The sequence below is a fragment of the Megascapheus bottae genome, chromosome 7, assembly GCF_031878675.1.
Source record: "Megascapheus bottae isolate mThoBot1 chromosome 7, mThoBot2.hap1, whole genome shotgun sequence".
Lineage (NCBI taxonomy): Eukaryota > Metazoa > Chordata > Mammalia > Rodentia > Geomyidae > Megascapheus > Megascapheus bottae.
The window spans coordinates 55,816,565-55,834,122 of NC_143515.1; the positions used below are offsets into that span (position 1 = coordinate 55,816,565).

Below are 17,558 nucleotides of genomic sequence, written 5' to 3' on the forward strand. Positions count from 1 at the left end.
GAGCATAAAAGCATGGGTATAGTGCCCAGGCCCTTAGGACTGGCACACAAATAGCCTTTATTCAGAGATCTGATACCAAGAAATTACGCTCAAATTTTAACTGTGACAGTGAAGAGTTTTAAGAAATATAAAACTCAAAGGAGATCTTAAAATAAAGACAGGAATGAGCAAGAACACTGACATTTAATAAGAAAAACCATTATAACTATCTAGCTACAATATAACTGTTTCAGGTAAGTCATTTATTGTATGGAGCCTATAGATCCACACATACTTCTCTGAAAGGCATAGCTGTATTATAGCAAGAATCATGTCTACTACACCTAACAATCACGATTCAGTTAACAAGGCTAAGTTAGATTATATTTTACACACACTGCTTACATTAAGCAGACGTCCAATGTATTAAAAATTGTATTTATACTTGCTAAGATCATCAAAGTATTTAAGTGGAAAAAGACATTCTGCAGCTGGGTGCTGATAGCTCACGCCTGTAATCCTAGCTATCCAGAAGACTGAGATCTAACATCATGGTTCAAAGCCAGTCCAGACAGAAAAGTACATGAGATTCTTATCTTTAATTGATCACCAAAAAAACAGAAGTGGAGCTGTGGCTCAAAATGGTGGAGTGTTATCCTTAGCACAAAAGCTCAGGGAAAGTGACCATGCCCTAAGTTCAAGCCTCAGTACTGGCACAGAAAAAAACGTCATAGGGCATTTGACTTTGCTTAATATATCCTCCATATCACATACATCAGCTCAGTATACTTTATTGAAAGATGGGGGGGGGAATACAAGAGCTTAATCTCCAAATTTAGTGTTCTTACTAAGCTTTCTGGCTCATGTGGGGTGCTCCACCACCTGACATATCCATCCAGTTTCAACTTTTTGCTGGTTAAATACAAGTAAGATTTTCAGATTTGTCTGCCAGGGTGGCTCTGAACTGAGATCTTCAGGTACACACATGTATGTACACACATGTATGTACACACACACACACACACACACGCACGCACGCACGCGCGTGCGCGCGCACGATGTTTTGGGGTAAATGTGTCCACTCCCTCTCACAAATATGAGAAGTCCTAAACCACTGAATCTCAGAATGTGACTATATTAAAGACAAGACCCTTAAAGAGGTTATTAAACACATAGACATTAGGGATGTGTATGCACATGGATCATGAGAACGAAGTCAGCAGCAGGTTGGAGAGAGGCTTTAGGAGAAAGTAAAACTGCAAAGTACCGTGACTTTAGCGCTCCAGATTCTGTAACTGTGGGAAAATAAATGTATGTTGCTCAAGCCACCTACTCTGTGGCAATTAGTTATGGTAGCCACGGAAAAGTAACTAAAGCACATTTGAGAAATATAAAGCAAAACTGTATATCTGATAGAAATATAAATTTTCAAATTTTTCACTAATGCTGTTTTCTCTCTTCAGTAGTACTGAAATTTGAATTCAGGGCCTCATGAATGCTAGGCAAATACTCTACTTCTTTTGGGGGTGAAGGGTTAGTAATTTTTAGCTATTTATTATCATTAGATACTTATTTTTCAGATAGGATCTTGTAAGGATTTTTGTTTTTTGCCCCCCCCCCACAAGACCAGCCTCAAACGACAAGCCTTTCTCCCTTTTGTTTCCCTCATGGCTAGGATTATAAGTATATACCATCAAATCGGGCTTTTTTTGGCGGGGGGGAGATGAGGAGGGTCTTCTCTTTTTTTGGTAGTGGGGATCAAACCCAGGGCATTGCAATTGTTAAGCAGGCACCTTGCAACTGAACTACACCCTAACCCCACATACCCAGGGTTTTTTTGTTGTTGAGATGGGATCTTGAGAACATTTTTTGCCCTGGCCAGCCTGGAACCACTATCCTCCTAATCTTAATTTCCTAATTACAGACATAAGCCACTGAGCCTGGTCCTTCCATCTATTATTTTTATTTTTTTTATTTTTTATTTTTTATTTTTTTTGGCCCCTTTCTCTTTCTGGCCCCGCTCGCTCCGGCCCGGCTAGGCCCCCTTTCTAGCTCAGGCCCCGCTTGCTCCGGCCCCATCTATTATTTTTAAAATAAAGAAAAATGTAAGACAGACACGGTCACTTCACTCAAGCCAATAAACTTAGTGACTTGGGGGGTAGAGATTGGGGAAGAGCATAAAAAGGTTGTGAGATTCCATCTTCATCAAAAGCTCCTGAGGGAACTACATGGCTAGATACAGTAGTGCATGCCTGTCAGCCTACAATGCAGGGAAGCACAAAAGAAGGATCACTATCCAAGCTGGCCTCCAGTGAAGTAAGTAAGACTCTCAGAAATAATCAATGCAAAAAAGGGATGAGAGAGTTAACCAAGTGATGGAGCACTAAATTCAGACCCCAGTACCATCAAAAAATAAAACAAAATTAATGAATTATAGCTCATTGAATAAAAAACAGGAAACCAGACCTTATACAGATATAAATAAACCAATAAAGGGTCTGATACAGAACAGAGCATTCACATAGTTTCAAAATACCTCCTATGAAATACTTATTAACTACAAAGTTAGAAAAAAGTCATTTTATAGTAGAGAACTTAAGCAAATAATGGAAATAGACATCACAGTAGTAGAAATAAAAATTTTGTGACACAAATACAACTTCAAGTCTGTGGCATTTCTGCCCAAGAAGAGTAACTTGAACCTAGTCAAGAGGAAACACCAAATTCTACAAAACAACTGGCTCAAAATGTTCCAAAGTGTTCAGATCATGAAACCCATACATCAAAATAATTGTCCCAGACTGAAAGAGATTAAAGAAACATGACATGGAGTTTAGCCTAGCAGTAGAGTGTTTGCCTAGCACATACAAAGACCCCAGGTTTGATTCTTAGAAAAAAGCTGGAAGTAGTGCTGTGGCTCCAGTGGTAACCTTGAGACAGTCCAGGGACAGTGTTCAGGCCCTGAGTTCAAACCCCAGGACAGGGAAGAAAGAAAAAGAAGGGGGAGGGGAGGGGAAGGGAGGGGAGGAGAGGAGGAGAAATGTAACAAATAACTATTATAAGTGATTCTAAATCAGATCTTCTTGTTAAAAAGTTTACATTAGGTGCTGGGAGTTTGGCCTAGTAGTAGAGTGCTTGCATAGCATACACAAAGACCCAGGTTCAATTCCTTGGTACCACATAGATAGAAAAAAGCAGAAGTGGTGCTGTGGCTCAAGTGGTAGAGCTCTAGCCTTAAGAAAATCCAAGGACAGTGCTCAGGTTCTGAGTTCAAGCCCAGGACTGGCAAAAAAAAATTTAAAAAAAGTTTACATTAAGCAATCTGAAAGACAATGCAATGTATCAATAATTCTTGATTTGGTTGGTGGTAGTATGATAAAAACAGGAAATATCCTTGTTTTCAGGAAATAAAATATTAAAATGTACCAGATGATAGGGCACCAATTCAACAACTTAATTTTTAAACTGTTAGAAGAGCAAAGTAAGTCCTCCTCACCACCTCTATAAGAAAGATTTGCAAATATGAGCTTACACAAGCCTCACCAGTCAATAAAGTAAGTAAAACAATCCGGATTTAAGGTAGGGACTGAGGCCACACCATTTAATGAATGGTCTGAGAGTGGCAGATGATTTCATTTTTCAAAAGAAACCAATGGGGCCAGGAATTTGGCCTAGTGGTTAAAGTGCTTGCCTAGCATGCATGAAGACCCGGGTTCGATTCCTTGGTACCACATACATAGAAAAAAGCCGGAAGTAGTGCTGAGGCTCAAGTGGTAGAGCTCTAGCCTTGAGAAAGTCCAAGGACAATGCTCAGGCCCTGAGCTCAAGCTCAGGACTGGCAAAAAAAAAAAAAAAAAAAAAAAAGAAACCAATGACCTAGACCTCATGTGAATTTCCCAATTTAAAAAATATCTTATAGGGGCCAAATAAAACATGTCTGCCAGCAGTATTTGAACTACAACTACCTCTAGCCCAGATTGAGGCCTGAGGATGAGAAGAAATCTCTTGATACATACATATTCTTAGTAGGCACAGGGGGGTTTGGGGTTGTTATTGTAGGGCTTGAACTAAAGGTCTAGTTGCTATCCCTGAGCTTTAGTGTATAAGGCTCTACCACTTAAGCCAAAGCTCTGTTTCTGGCTTTTTGGTAGTTAACTGGAGATACAGTTTCATAGACCTTTCTTGCCTTTCTTCCTCAGATCTCAGCCTCCTAACAATCTAGGATTAGAGGCATGAGTTGCCAATAACCAGCCAGAGCCACAACTATATTCCAAAAGTTTGCCTTGATTTCTTCAAGAGAAAATGATTACATAATTTACAAATATTGTATTATAGAATATAATGCTAAGTTCATATAATTTTTTAATGTTGTATTTTAGACTGTCAGGCTTACAGAAAAGCTTCAAGAACAAGATTAGTACAAAAATGCATAAAGGTTTTGCTAAGTTTATCTACTTTTTTTTTTTTTTTTTTTTGCCAGTCCTGGACTTGAGCTCAGGGCCTAAGCACTGTCCTGGGGCTTTCTCAAGGCTAGAACTCTACCACTTGAGCCACAACACCATTTCCAGCTTTTGTACAGGAATCGAGCCTGGGTCTTCGTGCATGCTAGGCAAGCACTCTTACAACTAAGCCAAATTCCCAGTCCCTCCCCTACTTTTATACTGTCTACTTTATTTGCATTCACCTATCATAAGTGCTTATGTATATGCTAACTTATGCATACGTATGTTAAGAATAAAGCACACACTTTTTTCTTAGTCACTTAAGTTACTTGCATCATAGACCTTTTGTACTAACAACTTCACTGTGTACTTCCCAAGAACAAAATACTCTTGATACATAATTTAGTATAGCCATCAACTTCACGAAATCAAACATTGATATAATACTTTAATCTACCACATATACTCTTAATTTTTCCAAATCAACCAGAAACACTATTTTTTGTTTTTCCTCCTTCAGTATTCAAAATTGAACTCAAGGTCTCATATTTGCTAGTGCTGTCAAGTGCTTTGCCACTTGGGCTATGTCCTAGTGCTTTGCTTTTCGATTGTTTTTCAGATTGAGCCAGCTTCAGATCTTAATCCTACTTATTACCTTTGCTTCCTAATAGCTAGGATTATATAAGTAAAACACAAACTATTCATTATTATATATTTCTCTAAATACATGGTCTAGTTTAGAATCATCTATTTAATTTGATGTCTCTAAGCTCTTTAATTCTGAATGTTTCCATGGCCTTTGTTTACACATATTTTCTATGTATGTACACATATATGTATATATATATGTGTATGTATATACACATGTGCATACATATATATCTATACATATCCATATTAAATAGGATGTTCCCCATTTGGAGATCAAAGTTTCTCCATGATTAGATTCAAGCTATGTATTCATAGCTGGAAAATAAGTGATGTATACTGCTCAAGGCATCGCACCTAGAGGAACACACTAGTTATAGAGTTTGATCATGCATTCAGTAAGTTCTCTAACAAATTACTGTACAGAACTACTATTTTCTCCTCTGAAACTAACAAGAACAGAGTGGGGAGAAATTTTTAAGATCATACATTCTGTTCCTCATCAAATACTCACCTAGATGTAGCATCTATTGATTTGTGTCTGAACCAATCCTTATTACAGGCACAAAAAAAAAATCACAGAAATACAGGCTACAACTTTTGGCTATCCTCCCATATCCTTTAGGTATACTAAGTGTCCACTTTAAGAGCAATGGTTTGAAGTACATACAAGACTAGAATAATCTAGTAGCACTTTCAGCGAGACAAAGACTACTTCATTAAGAACTCAAACCATCATTCAGCAAATAACATAACCTATCCCATTATTTAAAAAAAACAAAAAAAAACCAAAAAACAACTACATACCACCAGGCACACTGGCTCACGCCTGTAATCCCAGCTACTCAGGAGGCTGAGATCTGAGGATCGAGGTTCAAAACCAGCCCAGGCACTAAAGTCCATGAGACTCTTATCTCCAATTAAGAACCAGAAAACTGAAATTGGTGCTGTGGCTCGATTTGTAGAGCACTAGATGTGAGCTGAAGAGCTTGGGACAGTGCCCAAGCCTAGAGTTCAAGTCCCATGACCAACAACAAGAAGAAAAAGTTCAGTGGCGGGCTATAGGAGTTTGGTCTAGTGGTAGATGCTTGCCTATCATGCACAAAGATCCAAGTTTGATTCCTAGGTACCACATACACAGAAAAAAGCTACAAATGATGCTGTGGTTCAAGTGGCAGACCACTAGCGTTGAGGAAAAAAAAAAAAAGCCCAAGGACAGTGAACAGGCCCTGAGTTCAAGCCCAGAAAAGTTCAGGGGAAACACGGATGTCCTGAGTTCAATCCCCAGAACTGGCACGAAAAATAACAATTTCTTTCATTGAACTGTGACACACAAAGGCATCTTCTATACAATCTAAGGCAAATGTACATAATTGAAACTAAAGTTGCATGAAGCATTATTATGTGGGACACTTATTTAATATTTCTTCTTCCTTTTCTCATTAAAATATTGATTGACAATTAATAAAGATTTAAAAACCCATGAACAGGTTATGCACATGACTTACATTTGAAAACACTACTCTAGAACAGAGTTCTTTATCAGATTCTCAACAAGACTGGAAACATTCTCACTCATTTCAAGTAATACTAGAGATGATAACATAGTAAAATGAATGTTTTAAATAAATCAACATTTTAGTTGAGATTATATAAGAATTGTTTGGCCTGCACACATGGTATCCTTAATATGTGGATATGAGATCCCAACAGTACAAGAGTGATGACTCAATATTTGGGTACCCAAGGTTATGGACATAGTCTTGGAGATATAAACGTAACTACATAGACATAAAAATATATGATAGGATATATACTCTATAGACAAAGTTTTATTATATAGATTAATATGTATTTATGACATACAAACCCTCAGCTTAATTTTAATTATGTTCTAAAATCTATGTGCTAGTGATTGCATATATAGATTCCCTTCTTTAATACTTGTTGAACATGACATATGAAATATGATGTAAAAATCAGTGTTAAAATTTTTTTTAAAAAAATGGGCCTTCAAATGTTATTTTCTTTTCCTTTTTTGTGGGTCATGGGACTTTAACTTGGCCTGGGTACTGTCCCTGAGCTCTTCAGCTCAAGGCTACCACCCTGCCCTTGGGCCAAGCCCCATTTCCCATTTTCTAGAGGTTAATTGGAGATAAGAATCTCAGGTACTTTTGTGCCTGGGCTGGCTTTGAACCTTGCTCCTCAGATCCTGAGTAGCTAGGCTTATAGGCATGAGCCACTGCACCCGGCTTCAAATGTTATTCTCTTTATAAAATAAGATGTGAAAGTGAAGGTTGTTTAGGTTGTGAATTTTTACATCAGAACTTTAAATTTTCTTTTTTTTGGTCAGTATTGCATTTGTACTCTTGCTCAGCTTGCTTGCTAATGGGTGGCACCTTACTACTTGAATCATGTCTCTAGCCCAACCTTTTTGCTGAATAACTGGAGATGCAGACTCCTGGACTCTTCTATCTAGGCTGGTTTCAAATGGTGATCCTCTATGGCTCAGCCACCTGAATAACTAGGATTTCAAGGTATAATATATACCTTGACTGCTTCCAGCAGTCCCCTAAATTTTCAAACTGGATGAGGAAATAATCTATTGTGAGATTTTTCTCCTTCCCTTCCCTCCCTCCTTCCCTTTCTTTCTTCCTTTTTTTCCCCCTTTCCTTTCCTTTTTACCAGTCCCAGAACTCAGAGCCTAGGCACTATCCCTGAGCCTCTTTGTGTTCAAAGCTAGCGCTCTATCACTTGATCCATAACATCACTTTCAGCTTGTCCTGAGTAGTTTACTGTGTGATTTTCAAGACATCTGAGTTTCAGCTTTAAGCTGATTTATAAATTGGGAAATTAGGGGGGAGGGAAATGGGGGAAAAAAACATTAGAAGGTGTATCAATGTGTGAGAAGTGATGTACCTACTACCTGGCGAAAGTAACTGTAACCCCTCTATACTTTATCCCGACAATAAAAAAAAAAAACTGGGAAATTACAATAATTTTAAAATTTGTTAACAATTAATGTGAACTTATAATTACTTTTTTTAAAAAAATTATGTAGCAGTAAGTGCCCTTAGTGTTTAAGGGTAAACATATTGAGCAAGAATAAGGGGAGTCATACGAGGAAGATGTCTTGCTAGGCTTTTTTCCCCCCTTTTCTCTTTTTTGGCCAGTACAGGGGATTGAAACTCAGGGCCTGAGCACTGTCCTTGGGCTTTCTCAAGGCTAGAGCTCTACCACTTGAGCCACTATACCACTTCCGGCTTTTTCTATGTTGTGGTACAGAGGAATCGAACCCAGGTCTTCATGCATGCTAGGCAAGCACTTTACCACTAGGCCAAACTCCCAGCCTAGGCTGTTTGTTGGTTTTTTTTTTTTTGGGGGGGGGGCAGTTCTGGGGCTTGTACTCAGGGCCTGGGCACTGTCCTTGACCACTTTTTGCTCAAAGGCTAGCCCTCTGACACTTGAGCCACAGCACCACTTCCCACTTTTTCTGAGCATGTGGTACCAAAGAATTGAACCCAGGGATTCATGCATGCTAGGCAAGGACTCTACCACTAGGCTACTCTTCCCTGGAAGATGTCTTGAAAAGAAAATAATAGGGCCGGGAATTTGCCTAGTGGTAGAATGCTTGCCTAGCATGCATGAAGACCCAGGTTTGATTCCATGGTACCACATACATAGAAAAAAGTCCGAAATGGTGCTGAGGCTCAAGTGGTAGATCTCTAGCCTTGAGAAAGTCCAAGGACAGTGCTCAGGCACCTAGCTCAAGGCCAGGACTGGCCGCCAAAAAAAAAAAAAAGGAAATAATTTGATAATAATCTGAATTGGTCCTTGAAGAGTACAGAGAATAGTCACAGAATGAAAAGACCAAACCTGAAGAACAAAATATATTAAGATAGTAGGAAGTATTAAATGTTAATAAAGGACATGAAAGCAAGGCTATATTTTTGTTTATTTAGTCATTAGTAGGCAAAGTAAAGAAGCATGAATGAACAAGCTAAACACAACTTTAGGAAGAGTAATTAATGAGGGCCCTAAACAAAATAATGGCTTCAAGAACTTATTTAGTCCTATCCAATTAGGGTCCTCATTACTTTTCCCCAACTGGCTCAAATTTGTAATGCTAGCTACTCAGTAGGCTGAGATCTGAGGATCCTAATTCAAAGTAATCCCAGGAAGAAAAGTCCTAAGAACTCTTATCTCCAATTAACCTGCAAAAAGATGGAAGCAGAGCTGTGGCTCAACTGGTAGAGCGCCAGATGTAGAGTTGTGACTAGCCTTAAGCAAAACAAACTCAGAAATAGCACAGACCTTGAGTTCAAGCCCCAGGACCAGCAAAAAATAAAAATTAAAAAAATTTAAGTCAGTCTCCATAGATATAAATTTAACAACTCCAAATGTACCCTTTAAGAAATCCCATAATGCACAGCATTCTAAATGGTGCTTTCTCCCTTTGGTATTTATGTTTAATAATATACACCTCTAGATTTAAGTCAAGCAGTAACCTCATAAAAGGAAAAACAAAATCTTTTATTTTTCCTCTCTTTAAGGAACCAAGTATAGCTGCAGCAGACTTACCATCTATGATACTTGTCATACATGCTGAGAAATATCCTAACATGTAATTGGTGAGTTAACATGTTACAGATGTACCATACTACTCTTGCCTAGTATGTTCAGAGCCCTGGTTAGATCTTCAGCACCTCAAAAAGTTGTTACTCATACCAAGTTACATAATTTAAAAGTGTGAACAACTCTAATCCTAGCTGTTCAGGAGGCTGAGACCTGAGGATCATGGTTTGAAGCAGTACCAGCAGAAAAGTCCCCAGGAGACTCTTTATCTCCAATTAACCACTCAAAACTGGAAGTGGTACTGTGGATCAAAATGAGTGCTACCTTTGAGCAAAAGAGTTGAAGGACAGTGCCCAGGCGTTATATTCAAGTACCACAACCTTCCCCAAACAAAGTTGTACTGAGCCCTTTGAGGCAAGCGGTGAGAAATACTACATCTGAATAGTTAAATACTATGGACGAATTAATAGTTAACAATCTGCTGCACTTAGTGGCATATGCCAGTAGTTCTGGCTACTACTAAGAGACTAAGGCATAAGGAAGGCTTGAATCTAAGAGTTTGAGGATAGCCATGGCAAGACCTGGTCTCCAAAAATATTTTAAAATAAAAATAAGTATACTGCACCATTCTTTTAATAAAGCAAGGCCATGATGCTTATATACTTACTTGTTGCAACTCCTTTATACTCTAAAATACAAGCATTAACATCTATGCTAATTCAAAAGTAAGTCTTAAAATCTGAAACTTTATTGTGTAAAAGAAATGCTAAAAAGACTAAGCAGGAAATATATCTAACCCTTGCCTCACAAAAATCAATAAGAAAAGCTGTATTGGTAGTTTCCCACTTTTACAATATTGACCTGAAATTTAAAATTTGTACCATGTAGATGTGTATGTGCATTTGTGATGTGGAACCAACACATAAAAATAATTTGCGTAAGTTTCCAAAGTGATTGCCTTTTCTTTAAGTTACCCTAATTTATGTACTAAGAGGTATTATACCTAAAAGGGAATTCCAGAGTACAAGCACCTGCCAGCCAAGTTGTTTGAAATTCATCATTTGCAGATTGAAAAACAAAACAAACCTTTGCTTTTATGTAAAACAAAGGAATACAAGAAGCAACTAACTTGAATGTGAAATATGTAAAATGTACAATCACTTAAAAAGTGAGAATGCCATGAGATGCCTTACAAGTGAACACAATAGTGTTTTCCTTATCTAAACACTGACCAATAGCAATTTAAATTTTAAGTTTTTCTGCTTTACAAGATGATTCACCATAGGATTTCCTTAAACACTCAGCTTCCTATAATCACTGTGCATAAAGCACTCAATTTTTCTGCTTATAAAAATGTATTTTTTCACCATGTTTCAAGAACCAATCTAGTATGTAAAAGGAAACACACATACACTTACTTCCCTGAGAATAAATAAATGTTTTCAATACTTCTTTCCCCAGAAGAACTTCACATGTTTTGAATTCCTGTTCAGTTAAAAAAAAAAAAGTTTTTAAACATCTACTAGAGTACAAGTGCTTGCTTTTATATTACTAGCTTTCTTGATGATAAAATAAGGATCAATGTAACTCTTAGATCCAGGCTAATAAACTGCAGGGAACAGAAACAAAAAGTCTGGCAAGAGCTAAGTGCTCTGTCTAAAAGGCTACCAGTAAAATATACCAGCACCACCCCTCCCCCACTCCCAACCCTTTAAGGTTTCAATTAAGACTGAGCCTAGTTTTACTCTTACTAGGGGACATAAAGAGAAAGCAGAGCCTCTACTGAGAAACATCTTCATCAAGAGTAGCTGCACAAGATTACTCAAAACCATTTCCTTCCCTTTCTACTGAGATAGGTTCCAAACTCTCTTTGGCATGTCATTAACTCCTTATTCCTGATCAAAGGGAAAAGTCTCACTACATACCACCCAAAAGATGGCATCAACTGATTACAACACACACATCACAAAGGATGCCATCAAATGAATTCTCTTTTTAAATTCAATATTAGGGCCAGCAATCAAACTCTGTAAAAAGGGATTTGGTTTCCAAATTGCAATTTGTTGTCATTCTTCAGTCTCTTCTGGATTAAGAAGAGGCATATTTAACAAGATGGCTTTTCAAAATAATGTTTTAAATGTCCCAACTGGCAGAAAGACTTTCAAAACATTGAGAGAAGATTAAGCTTCCACAAGCTCTACAGAATTCTTCATAACCAATAGAAAAGGGGTACAAAGGAATATTTCTGCAGATCACCATTAACATACCATAGGAAAGATGCTCACATCTAAAAGACATCCCCAAAAGATGCCCAATTACTGTCCATATATATATATATATATATATAACTACCTTTTTTGTGGACATACAAGACAAGTTGTTCATCCCAACATAAATTACTGAATTATCACAGCCTTAAGACTAAAGGAAAACCAATGAAAAGTTGATGGCTCTCAACTTGAGCCCAAGAATGAGATAACTTCAATATATAAGGAATTAAAGACATTAACGTTTAGGTAAGAGACAGCAGGTGCCTTTGAGATGGAAAGAGTAACACTTAAGTTGCCTCCTGTTTCCAGTTTTCCATTCTCCAAGCAGCCTAGTAATAGTAACTTTTTTTAATTAACAAGAAAAGTCAAGGGACAGAGTCTGGCCTAGTGGTAGAGTGCTTGTCTAGCAAGCACGAAGACTGGAAAAAAAGCTCAAGTGGCAGAGCTCTAGTCTTGAGAAAGCCCAAGGACAGAGCTCCAGCCCTGAGTTCAAGCCCCAGGACTGGCAGAAAGAAAAGAAAGAGAAAGAGGGGGTTGGGGAGGAAGGAAGGAAAGAAGAGGGGGAGGAAGGGAGGGAGGAAAAGGAAGGTAAGTCAAAACCAAAATCATGAGCCTCGGTATTTAATAACTACAATGAGCTCAATGATCTATTTATTTACTTTTAGATCTTAAAAACACCTAATTCCAATTTTGTGTAGACAATTAAAATATGGCTTATTCCCAGATCGTTCACTGATCCACAAACATTAACCAAGTAAGGATTTATCATTAAGGGCAAAAAAGAAAGGCAACTAATATGCACAAGCTACCTACACATGTAATAATTAAAACACAAATCCAGCAGCAGGTATCACATAACTCCAATATCAGTCAATGCAGAAACTGTCTCACCATCCAACAGTTGAGTTCAACCTTTACAGTGAGCAGATTCCAATAGCCTCAAAGAATAGTAATTTCGGAGCCAGGTTACTGGGCATTAGGTATCAGCCCATCTGGTTGCAAAATTTACTACCTTTATTCTGGTGGAAGTCTTAACACTGAAAATACACTTCAGCTGACTTAGTAACTTCTTTCCTTTCTCCACTCCACAAAGCCAACATACTCCAAAAATGGAGAATCCTTTCTTTGCCGACAGAGGCCCCCTTTCCTATGGATTCGTTGGGCAGGATTCCTTCCCCCCAGCATGCATGGAGAGCCAGAAATACTTCTGCGTTCACTCTCAAAGAGGGTCCCCCAACACAGATGCACCTCTTCCTTTCCTGGATTAATCAAACGAAGCTTCTTCAATGCTCTGATCTCTCCACCACCGCAACATGTTCAGAGACGCGGGGGGTGGGGGGAAGTGAAGGAAAGTTTGTTATGTACTGGGGGGGGGATACTGAAAAGAACTCTCCACATTTCAAGTGAAGATCGAGGCTAGGGAGGGAGGACTGACTGCCCACTTCCAGAAGAGGAATTGGGGGTTCCAACCCTAAAAAAGATCCTCTGTGTGGAGAAGGGGCTGTGCCAATCCTGCACGAAGGCTCAACATGTGGAAAAGAGAAAAATGCTGTACCCTCAAAAGGAATCGGGGATCCCGAAGGGAGATCGGTGGGGAAAGCCGTGCATCGGTGGGATGCTGGGGTCTCAGAGAAGGGGTCGCTGCTTCTGCAGAAGGAGAGCCCCGCACGGCCCGGGGACCCGGGGAAGAATGGAGGGTCTGGCTCCACGGGCCGGCGTGGGGGAGGGGCCGCCGTCCCCCCCCTCCCCGGCCGGAGGAGGGGCGGCGGCCTCGCGGGGCACATGTGCTGTGTGGGAGCTGCGGCCACCCCGAGGGGCAGAGCGGCGGGCCGGGCCCGGGCCGCGTGTGAAGGGAACAAAGCTCCCTGCGTGCGCGCGGGAAGCACGACTCCCGCCGCCCGGACTCACCGAGACTGCCGGCGAAACCGTCCATCTTGACGGGAAAGCGCCGGGCTCCGCGCTCAGCGGGGCGGGCACTTCATTCAGCAGACCCACAGAGGGGCCGCTGCTAAACCCGACCCGCTCGTCCTCTACGTCGGCCCCGGCTTCGGTCGTTTGCTCTTCGGTTCGTTCGTGCGTGTGTGCGTGCCTGTGTCCGTCTGTCCGTCCGTTCGCTCCGGGTCGGTCAGTCAGCCGCGGGCGTCCCAGCCACTTCCCAGTCAGGTTTGAGAGCCGCGCAGCTCCTCGGAGGGCTCAGCCTCCCTCCCCGTCTACCGCCGCGAGTGCCGCGTCCCGCCCCCTGCGCCCGCGCGCAGCCATCGCCCCGCCTCAGCGCACGCCGTCACGCTTCCGACTCCGCCTCCCACGTGACCAGCCCCGGAGGCGGGGTCTTTCCGGCTCCTCCCCTCACCTTGCCGGGCTTGGGCGTCCGCCCGCCTCGCGTTGGGCTGGGAGCTGCGCCTGCGTACTGGGCCTGCCTCGGGCCTGGAAGCTCTGAATGGCATCTGTATCTAAACGGGTGAGAGTCATGGGTAGCCTGAAGCTTGGGATACTCAAGAGCGTGAAGAATTCTGTCCCAGGTGAGAAATAAATCAAGGGCGAAGCTTGACCAGCTTTACCACAGTGGCCCGTTCCAGAACCCAAGCAAGGAATTTCAGAGCCAGACTACACCCAGGAGTTCTGTTTGCGCCGGTCCCACGGCTTGAACTCAGCGCCAGGGCGCTGTCCCCAGAGCTCTTTTGCTTAAGACTGGTGCTCTACCGCTTGCTCCACTACTCTGCTTCAGGCTTTTTGATGGTTAATTGGAGATAAAGAGTATCACAGAGTTCACTGCCCAGGCTGGCTTTGAACCATAATCCCTAGAGCTCAGCCTCCCCAGTACCTAGAATTATAGGCCGTGAGCCCCTGGGTTCTGTGCTCCAACCTCTTCTTCAGAGGAAGAATGTTGAGTCTTTGAGTGCACATGACCTGCTCAGAGTCATGGAGCTTAGTGATTGGAAAGCTAAAACCAGACCTTCTTTCTCATGCGCTTTCCACCAGGGGTCCAAAGGAACCAGTATATGGCCAGCTGTAGGATTGTATGCCGGGAACCCACAACAGGGGTTATTGCAAACGATGGAGCTTGCGTTCTAAGCCCAGTTCCATAAAATTACCTAATTTATTTAAACTTCACCTTATGCCATTTGCAAATTTGAGGGCTAGATTCATAGCAGAAACATGTAAGTTCTTCATCTTTCTCTTTACTCCCGAACTCTGTTTTCCTTCTTTCCAAGGCTTTCTGGGAGTTGGCTGTGCAGTGCTAGTTGGAGAGAAGTGTTGCAAAGTGCAAATGTAGCTGTGGCTTATGGTGGTAGATTGCTATTGAGTGAAAGAGCTCAGGGACAGTGCCCAGGCCCTGAATCAATCCCCACTACTGACAAAAAAAAAAAAGATAGGAAGATAATATTTTTTCTAGCCTGGTAGATCAATCTTTTATTATTATTAGTTGGAATAAAACTAGTAGTTGTTCACACATGTAGGCTGTGCATAATATTGTAGGCATTCTGATCAACTTTATTTCATGATTCCCATTTAAAAAGAAAAAATATGGTAGATTTCAAACATACTCAGTACTGAGTAGACTTCTGACAAGAGACAATATCTTGTTTTGGCTTGACATCAATGAAAACAGAATTCTCCAATTACAATGTACATCTCTAATGATTGGAAGAATTTTCCCCTACACTAGCTTCTGGCTCCCTATGTTGCAATCCTCATTTCTCCCACATTACTCACATACTTCAGTGCCAGTCATATGTCCACATTACATCTTCTAGCCTTGCAATTCATGATAGCATGCCAGGTGAGTCACTACAGTAGGCTGTAGGAGCATTCCTGAAATCTATTGCTGTACAAAGATAGCTAGTAATAGCTTAACTAAATGGAAATGACCAACATGCACATAACTATGTCTCATTGAGCTTGAAATTAAATGTATCCTCAACTTGACTTTCCCTTAATCATATGCCCAAGATACTCAGAGTCATTTCAGTGCTTCCTGACACAAACAGAAATCTGACCAAGAGAAGATTGCAGTGGGAGGACACATCTTCCTGAACAGATTTGGATAAAACTCATGCATGAGGAGATCTGGAGCTTTGGCTTTATTCATGATAAATCTGCCTCTGTTTTATTACTTTGATTTTTATCAAGCTTATCCATAGTCATTCTAACTAGTGAAACCAACCAAAAGTGTATATAAAAACAAAACAAAATTAAGCAGGGGCAGGGAGTTGGCCTTAGTGGTAGAGTGCTTTCCTGGCATGCATGAAGACCTGGGTTTGATTCCTCCGTAACACACACATAGAAAAAGCTGGAAGTGGTGCTGTGGCTCAAGTGGTAGAGCTTTAGCCTTGAGAAAGCCCAAGGACAGTGCTCCAGCCCTGAGTTCAAGCCCCAGGGCTGGCAAAAAACAAACAACAACAACAAAAAACAAACTTAAGCAGGAAAAATACAACAAATAGTCATTCAGAAAGAGGGCAAGCCAGTGGCTCATGCCTGTAATCCTAGCTACTCAGGAGGCTGAGATCTGAGGATTAAGGTTCAAAGCCAGCCTGGGCAATACGAAGCTGAAGCCGAGAGACTCTTATCTCCAAGTAATCGCTAGAAAATGAGAAGTGGGGCCGTGGCTCTGGGGTAGGGCAGTAGCCTTGAGCTGAAGAGCTCAGGGACAGTGTCCAGGCCAGAGTTCAAGGCCCAAGCCCCCCCCCCCCAAAAAAAAGAAAGAGGGCAAATAGATCAGAGAAAGATAAATAGGAGAAATATACTTTCCCACAGCAATTCTAGAATTCTGTTGACATACATTTTACTTCATTTTAAAAATGGGAACTAGATAAAATAGAATTAATAATTCATTCTTTCTTTCTTTCTTTCTTTCTTTCTTTCTTTCTTTCTTTCTTCCTTTCTTTTTTGCCAATCCTGGGGCTTGAACTCAGGGCCTGGGCACTGTCCTTGGGCTTTCTCAAGGCTAGTACTGTACCACTTGAGCCACCGCACCACTTCCAGCTTTTTCTGTGTATGCAGTACGGAGGAATCAAACCCAGGGCTTTATGCATGCTAGGCAAGCACTCTACCACTAGGCCACACTCCTGGCCTCTCAGGATTTCTTTACTATGACTATGTAAAACATAGGAAAAGATCCTTGCTTAAATTTTACTCCTCTTTTCAAGGAATTTTTTTTGCTCATAGTATTCTATGTCCCTGGTTCCCTTTTGCCTTTTAAACACATTTTGTCTACATTTCATGGTCATAATTTAGTCACATGACCATATTTAGCTGCAAGGCAGACTAGGAAATGTTGACTTTCTGTGTATTCAGAAGGAAAGGGGACAGCCTTCTGCTTCACTCCCCTTCGTGGCACTCTACAGTTATGATTACTTAATTCATTTTACCCAAATGATTATTCAGTAAATCTCTCCTCGTTAGACTGAATAGTATAACAGGAGCTTCTAAGACATAGGAGGGGTAGTGAAACCCAATGGTTAAGATTACAAATTTCAGTATCATAATGACCACATTCAAATCTCAACTATGTAACAAATTGGACAAATTCCTCAATCTCTGTGCCTCAAGTTTTTCATCCATAAAATTGATATAATAATTTTTCTACCTTGTAGAGTTGTTGAGAAGATAAAATGTATATGCAAAACATTCAGAATACTGCAGT

The 17,558-nt window shown here is 40.6% G+C and overlaps 1 protein-coding gene across 3 annotated transcripts in view; it reads right to left on the reverse strand.

Annotated features, from left to right (window-relative positions):
- Eml4 (EMAP like 4) overlaps positions 1-14,117 on the reverse strand; it is a 100,668-nt gene extending 86,551 nt beyond the window's left edge. For all 3 annotated transcript variants that reach the window (XM_090337062.1, XM_090337061.1, XM_090337060.1), the window contains exon 1: positions 13,823-14,117. In XM_090337062.1, the coding sequence (XP_090193188.1) occupies positions 13,823-13,847 (25 nt within the window). In that variant the 5' untranslated portion in view covers positions 13,848-14,117. The remainder of the gene's footprint in view (positions 1-13,822) is intronic.
- Positions 14,118-17,558: the final 3,441 nt, after the last annotated feature.